Genomic DNA, 19,526 nt, shown 5'->3' with positions numbered 1-19,526 from the left:
GTCACCAATTCAGCTTTGCGTCGCCTTCTCCACTCTCGTGTCAATTCATCTCTTTGAGGGCCAAATATCATTTTGAGAACCTTCATTTCAAATACAAGCAGCTTATTTATTTTCCGCTGATGTAAAGTCCACGTTTCACTTACATACGTAACAATTAGGCGAATAATTGATATGTAGAGCCTTAATTTAAATTGTCTTTTTAACAGCTTAGATCTTAATAATAATGATAGAGAGTATAATGCTCTATTCCCTGCAGCTATCCTTGCTGAGACCTCTTTTTTATATGGTTTCTAAGCGTAGCTTATTTTGTTTTGGATAGATACAGTGTACCTTTTTAATTCTGTATTTTCGGAATTAAAGCCTTTTTATTCCACAGAGCATCTTCTAAGAGTCGGTTGTAGAGTTATATATCCAGCCTCCTATATTGCGAGATTTGATAAGGATTTTTTCCAGATTAATAGTATATATCAGCCAGAGGTGGTCAGACAGAGAGATGTCCTCTGACACCTTCCAGTTCTGAATTCTACTCGATATTTCTATTTTTGCTAGCGTGAGATCTATTACTGTTTGGCTACGAACAATAATAAATGTAGGTTCCAAGCCTCTATTTAAGATATACAAATCTTTTTTCTACAGAACAAATAACAGAATCAAAGATTTAAAACAAATATATTGGGAAAAATTCTCAAATGACATGGAACATGATTTACGAGGAGGTCAACGGAAGGGTATGGAACATGTCGAGGAACAGGAAGAAGCCGAAATATATAAAGCCGGAATATATTAAGAACAATAAGAGCCGAAAGAGAAAACAACAACAGAGTGGTGTTTACAAACTTACTTGTGGTGACTGTCCGAAAACTTACATCGGTCAAATTGGCAGAACCTTTGACAAACGGATAGCAGAACACAAAAGGGTTTTCAACAATAGAAAAACAGATACTTCTACATACGCACTTCATCTTCTAGATCATAATCATTCATAATGAACAGTTTCAAATTCTGCATATTCAAAATAAAGGCCTTAAGCTATCTTTATTAGAATCTATGGAAATTAATAAATTGAAAAATACAGATATAATAGGGAACTTGCACTAAAAAATTTTTTTGCATAAAATTGTTAATTTATGTTTTAAAATGTTATATTCAAAATATTACGTTTTAACAATGAATAGTGTACGTACAACATCTAATCAAAGTTTCGCGCCTAAAATTTCCGTTTTAAACAACTTCAAAAGCGAGACCTGGGGTCTGACGTCACAGGCCACTCGTATCGTTTGCCCGTTCGGGGTGGGCTATTGCATTTAATGCAGTTTGCCCATAGATAAATAATATAGTTGAAATATCTTGTTTTACTCTGTGACAAAAATGATTTTTTTCTACAACCACTATTCAAAGTGCACTTTTCTGCACGGTTTTATGTTAGCAAACTTGATATTTTCTCACAGTATAAGATATTTGACATTAGTGTGCAGAAAAGTGACGTTTCTGTGCCGCAAAGTGACGTTTCTGTGCCGCAAAGTTCTTTTCTGCACAGTTGACTACCTCATTCTGAGTAACGTTATATTCTGTTTACATCCGTGGTTAAACTTTAGACAAATATATAACCTATAAGGTTATAGGGTTGTGTTATAGAGGTAGCACCTTTTATCGGAACGACCACATCAAGCGTCATAGACGGGAGATGGTTCTTGATAACTGGTCCTCATAAGACAACTAACTCTCACTTATGGCTCCACGTGCCACACCCCGGGCAACTGCATTGGTCTGCAGGCTAAACTAAGTGAGGGTAGCCAGATATGGCGATAATTTAACCGAGTGATTGCCGGTATAAGCAATCTCCCACTTACCGACCAACGGCTTCGGGCGGATGAGTTAGTAAGTGGTAGGGCACTCTTTTGTCCTGGGGTTGAGAAATCGGCCTCGAAGGCGGATGAACAAAAAAAAAACGGTCAACGGCATAAGGATGTAGAAGGCAAGGGGAAACCACTACATTAAAGATCATATACGGATATCCCTAGTACAATTGTCATGGCTGTACAAAAAAGTAACTCTGTTACTGATCATGGATATCGGAGACCAAGATCCGGCAGGGGAGGCAAATCACAGATAGACCACAGGGCCTCTCAGGTCGATATCAAACGAAATCCCTGTGAAATACCCATCAGTAACACATCGTCCAAAAAGAAGACTAAAATCGACAAAAAGTGCATGAAGGTAGGCACGTGGAATGTTAAGTCAATATACCAAGCAGGTAAAGTCCATAATGTCATTCAGGAAATGGAAAGACTTAACATAAAAATATTAGGATTAAGTGAGACCAGATGGCCCAATTCAGGTGACATATTAGTAGGCCAAACAAAGATATACTACTCTGGTAATGACAATGACCCAAATCACTGGAACGGAGTAGCGATATTAGTTGATAAAACCACCCAGAAATTTGTAACTGGCTTCTTACCCATCTCGGATAGAGTTATGATGGTAACACTCAAAACAGCCCAGTCTAGAGTCAATATAATTCAAGTATATGCTCCCACAGCAGATAAATCGGATGAAGAGCTGGAACAGTTTTATAACGAATTACAACAAGCTTTAGAAGTAACCAAGTCTAGAGACGTTACAATAGTAATGGGAGATCTAAATGCAAAAATCGGTAGAGGAAGTCAAGGTGATTTTATTGGAAACTTTGGACTGGGCACTCGTAACGAGAGAGGAGAAAGATTGGCTCAATTCTGCCAAGAGACCGATTTTATTGTCACGAATACTTATTATGATCTGCCGACCAGGAGACTCTATACATGGAAATCACCAGCAGACAACCAACATAACGTCATCAGAAACCAAATTGACTACCTTCTCATCTGCAAACGATACCGAAATTCCATAAAATCAGTAAAATCATACCCTGGAGCTGATGTGAGATCAGATCACAACCCAGTTGTAGGAAGGTTTAGAATTAATCTAAAGAAGCCTGTGGTTAAAACTAAAGTAGAGACGATACAAGTATCTCGTTTGAGAGATCCATCAACAAAAGAGCAAGTCACACTAAAAATTAAGGAAGAGCTCACCAAAATAGAAATTATTCCTACTGAAGATGCGAACAGGAAATGGCACATGTTAAAAGATGCTCTTATCCGCACATGTGAGACAACACTTACACCTAAACTAATTAAGAATAAAAATGAATGGATGACCGAGGAGATTCTAGATCTCATGGAAGCAAGGCGATCTTATAAAACCAAAGACAAAAACATGTATAATATTATACACACAGAAATAAGGAGAAAGATCAGAGAGGCAAAGGAAAGATGGTATAGTGACAGATGCGCAGAGATTGAACAGTTGGTAGAGAAACATGATAACTTAAACCTTCATAAGAAAATTAGTGAAATAACAGGCACTAATATTAAGAAAAAATCAAACATACTGCTGGATAAAAACGGAAAAATAATTATAGACGTCGGTGAAAGGCTTAAAAGATGGCAGGAATATATTCAAGAGCTATTTAAAGACGAACGGACTGAAATAGTACTAGAGCAGGAAAAGTTCGACAACGGCCCAGACATAACAGAAGATGAGGTACTAGAGGCGATAAAGCGAACAAAGAACAACAAGGCAACAGGTCCTGACCAAATACCTGTAGACATAATACGGTTAATAGAGGACCAGCAAATTGGAATATTGGTCGACTTATTTAATACAATATACAGTACAGGAATCATTCCCAGAGATTGGCTGCTGTCAACGTTCATAACACTGCCAAAAAAACCAAATGCAAAAGAATGCCAAGACCACCGGATAATAAGTTTAATGAGTCATACACTCAAAATATTTTTAAAAATTATACACCGGAGAATACATAACAAACTTGAGCAGGACATAAGCGACACGCAATTTGGATTTAGAAATGCAATGGGAACGAGGGAAGCCCTGTTCGCTGTAAATGTACTTGTGCAAAGGTGCATGGATGTTAATCAGCCAGTATATATGTGTTTCTTGGATTACAACAAAGCCTTCGATAAGGTCAGACATAACCGCCTTATCGAATTACTTGAAAAGAAAAACTTAGATATGAGGGACATCAGGATCATTAGTGCTATCTATTATAATCAGATCGCTGTGGTAAAAGAGAACAACGCCTTTTCAAATGAAATACGTATTGAGAGGGGCGTCAGACAGGGCTGTGTCCTGTCTCCTACTTTGTTCAATTTGTATTCAGAGGAAATAATCCAGGAAGCACTAGAAGACCTAACCACGGGAATAAAAGTAAATGGGCGACCAATCAATAATATACGGTTTGCCGACGACACTATTTTATTAGCCGAATGTCTTGAGGATTTACAACAAATGGTTGACAGAGTGGTAGAAGTCAGCCAAGAAAACGGACTGTCCCTAAACACAAAAAAGACACAATTTATGGTAATCACAAAAGTTCAACAGCGCCAAGAAAGCATAACAATACATGGAGAACAAATTAAAAAGGTTGAAAAATATAAATATTTGGGTACAATAATTAATGAAACTAATGAGTACACAGAAGAGATTAAAGCAAGAATAGGACAGGCAAGAAATGCTTTCAACAAACTAAAAAAAGTAATCTGTAGCAGGGACATTACAATTTCTTTAAAGATAAGACTTCTGAGATGCTACGTGTTCTCCGTATTATTCTATGGGTTGGAGGCTTGGACATTAAAGAAGGATGTTTCGGACAGATTAGAAGCCTTCGAGTTATGGGCCTACAGAAGAATATTAAGAATAAGTTGGGTGGATAGAGTCACGAATATCGAGGTGTTGAGAAGAATGGGGAAAGATAAAGAGATTTTAAATACAATTAAAGTCAGAAAACTGCAATATCTGGGACATGTTATGAGGGGCGAGCGTTATAACTTGTTACAATTGATAATGCAAGGAAGAATACAGGGTAGAAGGAGTCGCGGAAGAAGACGCATCTCCTGGTTAAACAATTTGAGAGCTTGGTTTAATTGCACTTCTGCTGATCTCTTTAGAGCAGCGGTATCGAAAGTGCGAATTGCCGTGATGGTTGCCAACCTTCTTAGAGGAGATGGCACATGAAGAAGAAGAATAACCTATAAGACAATTATTATATAGAACTATAGCATAGAAACTAAATTATGGATGTTACAACTGTTTTATTTTACAATTTTATTCTTATTAAACATTTTATAATTATCAAATAACCAATAAGGATTTAGCAACCTGTGCAAGAGACGTCGAATGAAGTAGGTTTTGTGTAAATCCGTGACTGCATAAATATGTCAATAATGTGTAATAATTGTTTAAATTTAAACAAATTAAGGCAGTGCATTAATTTTTTAACTGATTTCTGTGCAATTTATTTAGGTATAAGGAATTTAAATTGATTAGTAGGTATTAATTAAATACAGTTTAAAATTTATCACATAGGTACCTATTATAATTAATCGTCGTTTGGAAATCGTGATTTTTATTTTTAGGAAAAACTGTGCTTGTAGAAAAAGTATAGTGTGAAACACGTGCAGAAAGGTAATTTCTCACTCGTTTGAATTGCGGCACTCGCTTGCGCTCGTACCGCAACTTTTCAAACTCGTGAGAAATTAGTACCTTTCTGCACTTGTTGCACAATATACTATTTTTGTGACAGGCAAAATATTAACATTTTATCTTTGTTGACATGTATCAAAAAGTTCTTTTTTATGAAATTACTTTTGTCGTTTCTTGTGTTGACGAACAAAGAAGAAACAAGTAACTTAAAAATAAACAAAACTTTTAGTAATAAAAGTAAGAGTAACTAAAAAGTATTGGTGCTACTATAGTATGCGGTCTACAGTCGGGTTTCTACTATAGCTTGCGGTCTACCGAGGGATGCGGTGTAAGTATAAGCTGAGATGATAAAGATATTAACTTGTAAAATTACAATAATGATTCGTCTTATTTATGCGTATTATTAACTTTGTAAAGAAGGATTTGGTTGGCTATGTACACGTTCTATCGGTACGTCTGCTAATCACCATAATCTTTTCTCAGAAGGCTTTGAACACAATAATGAAAGGCTCCAGTAGGTACTAATAAACATTACAATAAAATATAATCTTTATTGAAAATATAATCTTGATATGAAGACATCAACGGTAGGTAAGTTAGTCAGATTGACCTTTTGAAAAACCCTCGTCCGTCATATTATGCGTATTAAACTCTTTACAAAGTAGCACTCAACTTTATCAATTTCAGTTTAAAACTAAGCTGATTGGGGAACTACTTATTACAATATATAAGATGAACATAAATAATACCTAGGAATTTTCCATTAAAAACGATTAAACTGTAATATACCCGTGATACCTACCCTAATCGCGTTGTTTCCGACTAGCTAGCCCGGTTGACGGTGGCCCGTGACGTCAAACCAATAGAAGGACGTTCAAGAGCCTCCTAAGATATTTGAATTTTATAGCATTTTCAAAGAGTCGTAATTAGCGTACGGGTTAAAAATATTTGTTTTTTTCGCATGCAAGCGTTATAAGATCATGTTACCTTATGTTTTTTAATATCATTTTAATATTTAAAAATTTATGCAAGTTCCCTATTCTGAATGACCAACTCAAGACAAACAGCTCCCCACTCCTCAACCTCTTCAGTTAAAGACTTTAAAAAAGACAAACCCATAGTAATCTAAATCACTTGAGAAAAGCACTCTGCCGAAACAGCTGTAGTCACATAGTTGTAATAAATTTTGTAGAAGTATAGAAAACAAACGTTTTCAGTGTTTTATTGTTAGAAGCCGGTTAACGAAGAATTACAAATTAACACAATAAAATCAAAGACGATAAAGTCCCACAAAAAGTCCCATAAATGACCTACAAAACATTCATCAAGATGAAACAGAGAATGATGACAACATCACCCAAGAAGAAGTACACGAAGCAATCAAAAGATCAATAAATAGAAAATCAAGGGTCCAGAAAATATACGAAATGAATTAATTAAATACGGGGCTAAAAAAATAATAGAAAAGATAACAACAGTATTCCAAAAAATTATAAACAACATGACAGTGCGAGAGGAATGGAGAGAGAGTATAACAATACCCATCTAGAAGAAAGCGTAAAGAGAAGACAGATCCTACGAACTACCGATGAACTACACTACTCAATACTACATCTAAACTATTGGCAAAAATTATTATATCCCAAAAAAATATACAAGAAAGTCGGTGTATCGGAAGAACAACAGGGTTTCTGCCCAAACAGATCTACAATAGACTCATCTACATAGATCTACATAGATTTTCAACATGCGATAATTAGTTGAGAAATCAATAGAATTCGACAAGCCCATGTCCACATGCTTTGTAGATCTGAAACAGGCATTTGACATGCATCTGTGGCAAGAAACAAAACAACAGGCAACGAAGGCAGAGAGAATATCTGGTTTCCTGAGATCATAGAATCTCTAAAAATCCTTAAGATTCATAAGAGGTATCACACTCGGAGATAGAATACGAAAAGAAAGGCACGTTGTGAGAGCTAGGCGTTCAAGACATAGTGAGATGGACAAGAGCACGATGGCGCATGTGGAGAGAACACGTAGATCGGATGGACCCTGAATGTATGCCGAAATGGGCGAAGACATATAAGCTTAACATCAAGCGACCCAAACGAAGACGCAAAAACGATGGCACGAGAGCTGGAGCTCCAAATCGTAGTAGAGACTGTAACAGAAGAAACAGGACATAGTCCTATTAAAAGAAGAAGAAGAAGAAATATTTTTTGATAATATAGTCATAAAGAGACTTACCTCGAATGTTGTTATCTCTGCTGCCCAAGCCTAGATGGTGGTTCGAGTCGCAATCGATAAAATGAGTTCTAACTTCTGACTGAGATAATGGTCTACCAGATCTTTCATCGTCTTTGTTGGTGGTATGGTGGGTGCATCAGAGGGTAAGTAAACCGATGCTAGCATCAACTCTCTATTTTTATCTTTTTCCATGGACAATTCCTTTAGCCGCAGTTACGTCTGAGGTGCAAAACTACGCAATGGGGGAGCCTTTGATTGTTCTGGGAACATATATGGCTATTTTTGGTTGTTGATAAGCTGAAAATCCTTACATCCAGGTGACGGCATAGTATCACCGTTACCACCTTTCCTTGGAGGTTTCATTTAATACTCTTTTATCATATTCTTTTTGCCAACCTCCTTATCCATGGCTTAGGTGTCGTTCTTGTTCTTTTAGGCATCCATTCCTTTTTCTTTTGAGGAGGGGGCAATGTTATACTATACAAGTATAAGAATATATTTATCATTGATATATATTCATCCGTTTTTTATGTTTAAGATTAGTGAACTTAAATTTTCAAGACAACTAGCAGGAGAAATAACCACATCTGGAACAAGTTTGTATGACTTGTTAGGAAAGGAAATAGACTTGAAGGTAAAAACAGCAAACCACATTTTTTTCACTCTAACCTTATACAAAAAAAAATTATTTGTTCTTGTAAAGATTGCACGACATAAAAGCATCGCACGGCAGTTCGAGCTATCAGAGGTAGAAGCTGGTATAAAAGAAGCAATAAAATCGATCAACCAAGAAATTTTGGACACGAAGCAGCTAATTGAAAATGTTGCTGCCACAGAAGCCAGCCTTGATACGAAAATTGAGAAGCGGAATGTAGAAATCGGAAGATACGAAAAAAGACTACAAGCTTTGAAAAAAGTAAGGTAAGTAACCAAATTTTTCAAGCAGTAATTGTTAAATTTTTCACATTCAAAATAATACTTTATTTTTCACTGTATAATTTCAATAATTTTCCTCCTCAATTTTAAATAATCCTTAAGCCAACTCTGACTAACAGTACCTATAGTTATCCCTACAGAGTTTTCATCCCTCCCAATACAGACAATTTTGCTGGACATTTTGTGAACAAAAACTATATTCGATCTCTCTGGTACTACCAGTCCAAGTTAAAGATCGCTCTCTTGTATATGTCAGCTTTCCTGACTTTAACTAACAGTACATAGTTATCCCTAGCTAGTTTTCAGCCCTCCCTATACAGACATTTTTGCTGGACATTTTGTTAACAAAAACTATATTCGATCTCTCTGATACTACCAGTCCAAGGTAAAGATGTATGTCAGCTTTCGTGGTGACATGTATATATCAGTTGGACCTTTCTCTGGATACAACTATTAACTCAACTTTTCTCAGGTTTGCCATTATAGCTGCACGCAAATAATATTATACGACGCTAATTAGAAATAAACAATTAATACTCATGCACGAACCAGTTAAATCGCTTGTGAGACCGGCTTATGTGTTCGACTAAACGTGGGTGAGCAGTGACCGAACATGACTTGGGTAAAATTTTGGGTAATTCAGAATGGTTTTCTGCAGTAGGTAAACTTATTACGTTTAAATTCTCTTTTAGTATTGTACTTATTTCGATACGTCCCATACTAGGACTTCTTTTTTAAATGACCACCAGGTTCAAGAATTTTTTCGATTTCTTTTTTACTTTATCGTACTACATACGCAGTATGAGTATAATAGATAAAGTTATAGGATCGTGCAAAAAAAAAATTTTCAGATTTCACTTTTTTTCGACGTTTTGAGTCCCCCTGAGTCTAAAAAGCAAATAAAAAAAACATGTCGGAAGTATATACGTATGTACGTACGTACGTATGTACGTACGTATGTCGCCACCGCCCAGCAAAAACTACTGGACCGATTTCGATGAAATTCGGTATGAGTAAGTTTAAGAGAATTTTGTCGAGAAACTAAGCTTTTGAAAAAAACCTCTCAAAGGGGGGCCGAAATAGGGGGGTTATTTGGGGCCCATTTTTGCAAATTTTGACCGAAACGAATGAAATTTAACTTAAAGTTAGCTCATCGATAGGTAAATAGAAATACGGAATTTGACATTTCCAAATCCAAAATGGCGGCCAGCATGGCCGACCGCCCACCCGATACATTTCCCTACCAATCTAAAAACTCGTTTAAGATAAATTTAATTTGAAAAACATTTATATAGTCTAAAGATGGGGCTATAACAAAATAATTATCGTTTTTCATAAAAAGTTATGAGTTGCCTATATTTAAGGGGTCAAAATTTGACATACATTTGAACTAGATTTTCTCAAAAATGACTCCAAGGAATTTGTTTATTTTTTGATATATTTTTGATATCCTATCGGTAAATTAAATAACATTGGTCAGATTTCTTAACTCCTCATAGGAGGGGAGTTATGAATTTTTTATAAAAAAAATATTCGAGTGCCCGTAACTACCTCTGTAATAGAAACTAAAATTTGAAATTTGGCAGACATATATAGTACTTTGTTATCTATTAGCACAATAAATTTTACCCACAATAGGGCTTCCGGTTTAACCGCAAATGAAAAAAAAAATCCTAATTTTTTACATACACCCTATATATTTTTACATAGTTTGAAAGAATGTAAAATTATCTTTCCAATGACATAAAACTCGTTGCTGTACGAGGAATATTTATAATCAATGGCTGTACATAGCAGAGCATTATTATAGGGCAGTCAATGAGGGTATTTGGCTCCGAATTCCATCCTACTACATCGATGTACTTGATATTTTCACAGTAAGTAGGGAATAGCTCGAGAAACAAAATCTACCCTATATACTATGGCGCTTTTATCTTGGGGCAATTCTCACCCCTTCAAGGGGGTGGAAAATTTATTGGTCAAAATAAGCATGGAAGTGGCTAGAGAACCTATTTTTAAGCAAAAACTGATCTATACTTTTTTTTGAGAACTCAATACTTTTTGAGTTATGCGTAGTTGAAAATTGGCCATTTTCATTTAAAAATGACACGTTTTCGGACGGTTTTTTGTGAATACCTTAAAAACTATGCATCAAACTAAAAACACTATATAAAAATTTTTTTAATTATAAATAACAAAGAGATTCGTTCCTTCGTAAATTTTCTATTTATAATACAAAAAGAGATATGGTAGGTAAAAAGAGTTTGTTTTTTGGTGCATGCTCAAAGTGCTCATGCTTTTGTAGTGTTTGAAAAGGCCTTTAAAACGAGCACCGTTAAATGTCGGTTACATTCAAACTAAGCGAGATATGGTGCAAAAAAATATATGACTAATGTACTTTAAGGAAAAATGAGAAGTACATACATTTAACCCCTCATTCACCAGAATGTAAATGCATTGTTTTTCTTTTGCAATACCTCTTAATATAGTGTTATTTCTACTTTCAAAAAGTTGGACGGGTGAAAAAAATAAGATAAATTATAGAGCGCATTTTTAAATTTTCTTAAAATTCTTCCTTTTATGCAATTCGAAAATAAAAATGTTCTATGCCCGAGAAGTGGTGAGAACCGCCCCATGATAAAAGCGCCATAGTATATAGGATAGACTTTGAATTAGGAGATTGGGCTTTGTGCTACTCCCAAAATTTCATTACAATCCATGCAGTAAAATGCAAATATTGTAAACTATTAATTTCTCAGAAAAATGGACTAATTTGAAATGAAAGTATGACTAATATTCTATTGATTTATGCAATAATCCATAGTGTGTCCCCGAACATTTTCTCAAATGCGGGAATTAATGATGCGTAGAACCATAAAATATTTTCAAGTATACAAGGTGTTTCTAAAATATCAAAATAACGAGTAACTTTGTTATTTTTATAGAATGCCAGTATCTAGTACGATAACGATAATAGATCGGTACGATAAAGTTCTCGGGCGGCCCTTCCGTCCAGCGTTTTTTTAATTTTTATTTGTTTATTAACTGGAACACGATCAACTTTACAGAAAAATTACCTACTTAAGACCTTTTTTTGTTCCGAATGATCCGAGACACATCTGCCCAGGGCGAAACAATATCATCTGTTTAAATAAATTGTTTAACTAAATGTAGCAAAACTTAGAAATTATGTCATTTAGGTATAGAGAATATTACATGAAAAATAATCAGTATTTGTTACGAACTTAAAGTTCGTTAGATTTATAGAAAAATGAACGATCTGACAACAATGTAAATACCACTATAATATCGGCCGCAGCACAGGACTCTTACAACATATAAAAATCCTGCAAGCCGTTTCCGAGATAATTGAGGCGGTCTATTTATAAAACTCTCTTTATATTCTATATTATGAAGAGAGAAGCCAAATATGCGGAATATTACACAAACATGTTAGTTTATAAAAATACATATCTATCCGCCAAAATGTATATGATTGCCTTATACCTTAAATCCTGCCAAAAATTTTCGCTATTTTATTTTTAGACCAGCGTTTTTGGAAGAATTCACTGCATTGGAAAAAGAACTGGAAGAACTTTTCATCCAATATTCTCTACGCCTTCGATGCCTCAATTTGTTGGAAAAGCAATTCACGGAGTCCGAAATGGCACAAATAGAAAAACAAGTAAATTTATCACTGCCACACATACAAACCATCCCGTTGGAGAAAATGGACGAGGACGACATTTTCCTGGAAAAGGCTGATCCTGCCTTGGAAAGAAATGGCGCTAGTAACAGACATGAGAAGCAACCTCGTGCTACCACTACTAGTAAGTACTTACTACATACTTTCTTCTTTCTCTTTATATCAATTCTGCTTGTTCATTGGCGGGTTGATACCTCTATGGAAGCAAGGGCGGTCATAAGGGGGGGGGCATGGGGGCCATGGCCCCCCCAAAGGTGGCAATGCACCTTAAATAAACTTGTCTAGTAACACAGGATAATGTTATGTTAATATATTTTAAATTAATTAATTTACATTATTATATTAATTATTATATTAATTTACTCTGTAAATTAATTATTTTGAATGGATTCACATACGGATTTTGAAATACCTAGATACTGCAATCTGTAATAATGATAATTAATCATAATGCCTGTCTCTTCAACTCTGGTTACGCCAATGCAAGTGCATCGCCTCCCGCGCGAATCCCGACACCGGCGACGGCCAGTGTAGAAACAGAAACATAAGAATGCCTATGTACATATTTTTTTATGGAAGTTATATCGTTGTGTATTGTGTAGAAATTTGAACGTTCTGAAGTATCATCTATCGTCTACCCGATATACACTATCGTATCGTAGTTATAGAGGTGACATAGGTGCAGTGCACTATACAGAGAGAGTCTGTAAAGTGGAATAAATTCAATATCTCAAATACTAATTGTTTTTTTGGAAAATGCTCAGACCCGTCGATTAGTATTTCAAATTGTCCTTTTTGACATTCAATAAAAATGTATACAGGGTGTCCCAATTTAGAGATATGACGTCATCGTCGATTTTCTTAAATGGCAACACTGTCATTTTGATAGCTAATTTGATAGGGTTTGTAAAGTTATACATAACTGCAAAATATCAAATTTTTATTCTCTACCATTTACAAGATAATAGAAAATAACAAAGTTATATCTGTAATTTGGAATATATTCAATAATTAAAATACTAACTGTTTTTTGAAAAATGCTCAGACCCGTCGATTAGTATATCAAATTGTCATTTTTGACATATAATAATAATGTATACAGGGTGTCCCAATTTAGAGATATGACGTCATCGTTGATTTTCTTAAATGGCAACACTATCATTTTGATAGCTATTTTGATAGCGTGTGTAAAGTTATACACATCTGAAAAATTTCAAAATTTTATTCCCTACCATTTACAAGATAATAAAAAATAACAAAGTTATGAAGAACAAGAAGTAATCAAATAATAATTGAATTTATTTATTTCAATTAAGCAAATGCTCATAACGTTGCCCATTGACATTTTGACAATAATTGAGGGCAACATTATGAGTTTTTGCTTAATTTATTGAAATAATTAAATTCAATTATTAGTTGATTACTTCTTTTTCATAACTTTGTTATTTTTTATTATCATCTAAAATCTAAATGGTAGAGAATACAAATTTGAAATTTTGCAGTTGTGTATAACTTTACACACCCTATCAAAATAGCTATCAAAATGACAGTGTTGCCATTTAAGAAAATCAACGATGACGTCATATCTCTAAATTGGGACACCCTGTATACATTATTATTATATGTCAAAAAGGACAATTTGATATACTAATCGACGGGTCTGAGCATTTTTCAAAAAAACAGTTAGTATTTTAATTATTGAATATATTCCAAATTACAGATATAACTTTGTTATTTTCTATTATCTTGTAAATGGTAGAGAATAAAAATAGCTATCAAAATGACAGTGTTGCCATTTAAGAAAATCGACGATGACGTCATATCTCTAAATTGGGACACCCTGTATACATTATTATTGAATGTCAAAAAGGACAATTTGAAATACTAATCGACGGGTCTGAGCATTTTCCAAAAAAACAATTAGTATTTGAGATATTGAATTTATTCCACTTTACAGACTCTCTCTGTATATATTGCCGGATTGTAATCATCATTTTATTCCAGGGTGACAGGTGAGTAAAAATCCATAGATAGGTTAGGAATAATTTTCTGTTTGCTAACGGAACGAATACATCAGCAATGAGTAAATAATACTCTGCAGTTTTCTCTCGTCCAGCGCAGATGTTCGCTATGTAGGATGCTATTTCGAAATACAAAAGTTAATAGATTCCGATTTGAACGAAAGTGACTGCAAATTATTATTAGGCTCAAATTAAAAAACCTGGGCATATCCATCTCTCGTTTGGCCGGAATCACAAATGTTCTTTTTTTTTTTCAGAAAATGAAGAGGGCAAACAATACGAATACGTTGAATTCGTATTTTTCTGTTGTTCCGAAGAAAGTAATTAAAGATGTGGGTGATAATGGGTCATCCCGTTCATCTTCCTCATCGTCTTCTCAACAGAATCTCGTAGTGCCAGAACGACTTACAACAGTATCAACATTACAAACATCAGTTAATAATGAAAATACTCTAAAGCAAGTCGCTGTAGAAAAGTCCAATGAAGTTAGTAACTACGACATTGGTCGAGTTGTTATGGTCTGAGTGGTTTGGGAGACTTTCAAAAATATAATTATTTGAAAAATACGTGGGTTCCGGAAAAAAACTACTCATTTCCATTTTCTGAACATAACAAAAATAACAAGTTAGTCAAGCGGTACTTGAGATACGATCATCTCCAAAAATATAACTGGATTGCGTTTTCGGACTTGAAGAAAGGACTTTTTTGTAAGCACTGTGCTATCTTCGCAAATTCAGGTGGTAAAAATAAAGCAACAAGTTTGCAAAGTTTGGTTACCACACCAGTTACAAAATTATTTGGAATGGATGGTGTGCTAGATAAACATAATATAAATCGATATCACATTGAAGCGGTTTTATCGAGCGATAATTTTATAAAATGTTACGAAAACCGATCTTTAGATATAAGAAATTTGATAGATAGTGCTCGAGCCAGGCAGATAGAGGATAATCGAAATCGGCTCAAACCAATCATTCGATCTATAATTTTTTTAGCCAAACAATGTATACCTTTCCGTGGCCATAGAGATGACGGGCCATTGTTAGAAGAAAGCAATGTGACAAATAATGAGGGAAACTTCCGAGAGCTTCTTCGATTCAGAATCGAAGCAGGAGACAAAACTTTAGAAGAACATTTAAGAAACACGTCGTCACGTGCCACATATATTAGCAAAAGAACGCAAAATGAGTTGATTGAATGTTGTAAAGACGAAATTTTGTCTGTTATCGTGAAAAAAATTAGTGATGCTAAATATTACAGCATTATGTTTGACGAAACTACTGACATAGCACATGTTTCCCAAATGTCGATTGTTATTAGATACTTAGAAGGTAACAACGTGCGGGAGGATTTTGTGTCATTCATAGATTGTCATTCTGAGAACTATGAGCTCAGTCCCGATACGTTGGAACCGGTTTTGAATGGTACTATTTTAGGAAAATCAGTGATAAAACAAGTTCAAAAATTTCGTTTACCATTGGAAAATTGTGTAGGAATTTGTACATACGGATGCAGCGTAATGACATCAAAACAACAAGGAGCCGTCCAAGAAATTCAAAAAGAAATGAATATAGCTGTACGATGTCCATGTTTCAATCATGCTTTAAATTTGAGTTTGTCGAAATCATCAAACGTTCAATGTGTGAGAAATGCTGTAGGGGTAATGAAGGAAATAATATCTTTTTTCAAAGCCTCTTCTAAACGCAATTATGTCCTCAAACAAACATTGGGTGATCAGCTCTCTGGATTGTGTGAAACGCGATGGGTAGAACGGCACGACTCCGTTCTGCAGTTTAAAGCATCGATTGAAAAAATTTTGCAAGCTTTGAATTTGATTTCCGAATGGAACGAAAGAGAATCTTCCAGTAAAGCTAGGACGCATATACTTGCGATCTCATCAAATTGCAGCTTTATTATCACTTTGTTTTGTCTAAATGAAGTACTCGCAATAACGTTACCTCTGAGCAAATTATTACAAACAAAAAATTTGGCTATAAGCTCTACACAGAATGCTGTTCTAAATACGCTGCTTGTTTTGAAAGACAAACGCAGCAATGCAGAAACAAATTTCAATGCTTTGCTTAAAGAAATAATGCCATGTCTAGAAAATTTGAATATAGATTTATGTATTCCAAGAGTGAATAAATTCATGAAAAATCGACCTAATCCAGATATTCATTCCTCCACAGAATACTTTCGAATAACGATATATATTCCTTTACTTGAAAGTATCATTTCCGACATTGAGTGTCGTTTCCAGCAAGAAACCATGGATGTATTTAATCTGCAAATATGTGTTCCTGCTATATTAATTCATTCAAATGAAGATGACATCCATTCCGCCGTAGAAATTTTGATTGCAAAATATGGAAGTTTGTTTGAGACAGTTAGAGACGTGCTGAAGTCAACTTTTATTGCAGAGCTACATTTATGGAAAATGAGATGGAAACACAGCAAAGAATCGGAAATTCCGAGCGATGATCTAAATGCTCTCATACAATGTGATGAAATGATGTATCCAATCATTAATAAAATTTTAAAAATATTGTGTACTCTTCCAGTAAGTGTTGCATCTGCAGAGAGGAGTTTTTCAGGACTGAGAAGACTTAAGAGTTGGCTGAGGGCCAATATGGGTGAAGAACGGTTAACTGGCCTTGCACTAATGCATGTCCACAAGGACATTGTTATTAACGAAGACAATATAATAGAACGTTTCGCTAAAAGTGGAGTGGGCCGAAACATAGAGTTCGTCATATAGAGTATTAGTTTTTTGTTTATAATTTCATTTCATTCAGTTATTGTTATTTTCTCTTTTCAATATATAAAACATCCCATTCTGCGTTTTGTGTCTGTATTGAAATTGAGAGCTAATATCTAATTGTACAAAATGGCCCCCCCCTGAATTAAGATATATGACCGCCCTTGTAATGGAAGGTTGTCACACCATCTTTTGCGCGGTCGGCCGATACTTCTTCTACCGATTGGTGATTTATCTCTTGCTATTTTGACCACACGTATCTCCCTCGTTCTGGTCATGTGGTTATTCCATTTTTTTTTTCTATTTAGTATCCATTCGCTTATACACTGTACGTTACATTGTCTTCTGATGTCTTCACTCCTGTTTCAATCTCTCAGCGTATTTCCTGTAATTCTTCTCATTACTCTCATTTCTGCCATTTCCAGTAGTCCTTGTGTTGTGGTTGTATCGAATCTTGTTTCTGATGCATATGTCATTATTGGTCTTCACTGGTTTTATAAATTCTTGACTACAACTTGCGCTGGATCTTCTTCTTAAAGTGCCTATCCATTCCGGATGTTGGCGATCATCATGGCTATCTTGACTTTGTATACCGCAGCGCGGAACAGTTCAGTGATAGTCGTGTTATACCACTTTCGTAAACTATGAAGCCAGGAAATGCGTCTTCTTCCCGGTCTCCTTTTACCATTTACCTTCCCTTGGAGAATCAGTTGGAGAAGGCCGTAACGTTCTTGATTTCTCATTACATGTCCTAGATATTTTAATTTTTTCGTTTTGATGGTTATGAGAATTTCACACTCTTTCCCCATTCTACCCAGGACTTCTACATTAGTAATTCGGTCAACCCAGGATATACGTAAGATGTGCCTATAACACCACATTTCGAAAGCTTGGAGCCGATTCATAGATGCAACAGTTAATGCCCACGTTTCCATTCCGTAGAGCAGAACTGTGAATATGTAGCATTTCAACAGACGATATTTTGTTTTTAATGATATGTCTCGACTATTGAAAATGGGTCTCGTTCTAACGTATGCTGCTTTCGCTTTTATTATTCGCTGTTTAAATTCTGTTGAGTGGTCCCATTGGCTATTTAAATTCGTGCCCAGATATGTATATTGCTCAACTCTTTCGATATTCTGTTGGTTGATTTTAAGTTGAGCGTTTAGTATTGGTTTTTTACCAATTGTCATAAATTTGGTGTTCTTTATGTTTAGAGCTAGTCCGTATCTGTTGCTGACTTCTGTTATCCGATTTGTTAATATCTGTAAATCATTCAGATTATCGGCAAAACTATGGCGTCATCTGCATATCTAATGTTATTCAACCATTCACCATTTATTAATACTCCTCTCGCACAACCGTCTAAAGCTTCCTTAAATACCCATTTAGAGTAAATATTGAATAGTAGTGGAGATAAAATACAGCCCTGTCGTACTTCTCGTTCTATTGCAATTTTATCAGTTAACTGGTCTTCTATTTTGATTTTGGCCGTTTGATTGTAATAAATGTTTCTGATAGTTCTTAGATCTTTGTTGTCAATTCCAATTTCTTGCTTTAGAGTTATTAATTTGTCATGTTTTACTCAGTCAAATGCTTTCTGGTAATCTATAAAGCATACGTATATATTACAATTTACATCCCTGCATCTCTGAAATAACACTTGTACAGTAAAAAGGGCTTCCCGTGTTCCCAGAGCATCACGAAATCCGAATAATAGTGTCCTTGTTAGTCGTTCCTCGCACTTTGTATATATTCTTTTGTGGATGACCTTTAGAAATGCTTTAAGTAAATGGCTCATAAGGCTTATAATTCTATAGTCTTCACACTTTCTCGCATTAGGTTTTTTTGGAAGATTTATAAAAGTTGATTAAAGCCATTTTTGGGGAATTATGCCTGTGTCATATATATTGTTAAATACACTCACCGGCACAAAATTCTGCCACCCAAAATTTTTGATTAAGTTTGACAATCTATAACTTTATTATTTGTACTCCGATTTTCAAGATTCTTGCATGAGTTTGTAGGTACATGTATTGATGTCGTTTATGATTATGACAATAACAAAAAAAATTTACTTAAATGGCATTATACGGGGGTGAATGGAAGCGTTGTTTTTTCTCCTAACTTTATAATATTCTGTGGAAAAATTGGAGGGCTGATTTTGTTTCGTACTCCTTTTATATTATCCTGGAAATATCACTAATAGTCCAGAAAGCCACTGCGCATCCGCTAGGAAAAATATTCTAATTCGGATTTTTTGCACAACCTTACTCAAAAAGGACCCCTTTTAACAAATTTGCATGTTGCC

General features: G+C 35.0%; 2 protein-coding genes across 2 annotated transcripts in view; one reads left to right on the top strand and one right to left on the bottom strand.

Moving 5' to 3' along the window:
* LOC114333158 (galactokinase) overlaps window positions 1–19,526 on the bottom strand; it is a 103,642-nt gene that overhangs the window by 49,022 nt on the left and 35,094 nt on the right. The gene's annotated exons all lie outside the window — the stretch shown is intronic.
* LOC114333156 (clusterin-associated protein 1) overlaps window positions 1–19,526 on the top strand; it is a 38,285-nt gene that overhangs the window by 11,922 nt on the left and 6,837 nt on the right. The window contains exons 4-6 of the mRNA XM_028282986.2: window positions 8,333–8,428; window positions 8,498–8,715; window positions 12,277–12,560. Coding sequence (XP_028138787.1) covers window positions 8,333–8,428; window positions 8,498–8,715; window positions 12,277–12,560 — 598 coding nt within the window. The remainder of the gene's footprint in view (window positions 1–8,332; window positions 8,429–8,497; window positions 8,716–12,276; window positions 12,561–19,526) is intronic.

Source organism: Diabrotica virgifera, chromosome 8 (genome assembly GCF_917563875.1).
Source record: "Diabrotica virgifera virgifera chromosome 8, PGI_DIABVI_V3a".
NCBI classification, from domain to species: domain Eukaryota; kingdom Metazoa; phylum Arthropoda; class Insecta; order Coleoptera; family Chrysomelidae; genus Diabrotica; species Diabrotica virgifera.
Note: the sequence above shows the minus strand (reverse complement) of the source record. Positions and strands in the feature narration are given on the sequence as shown.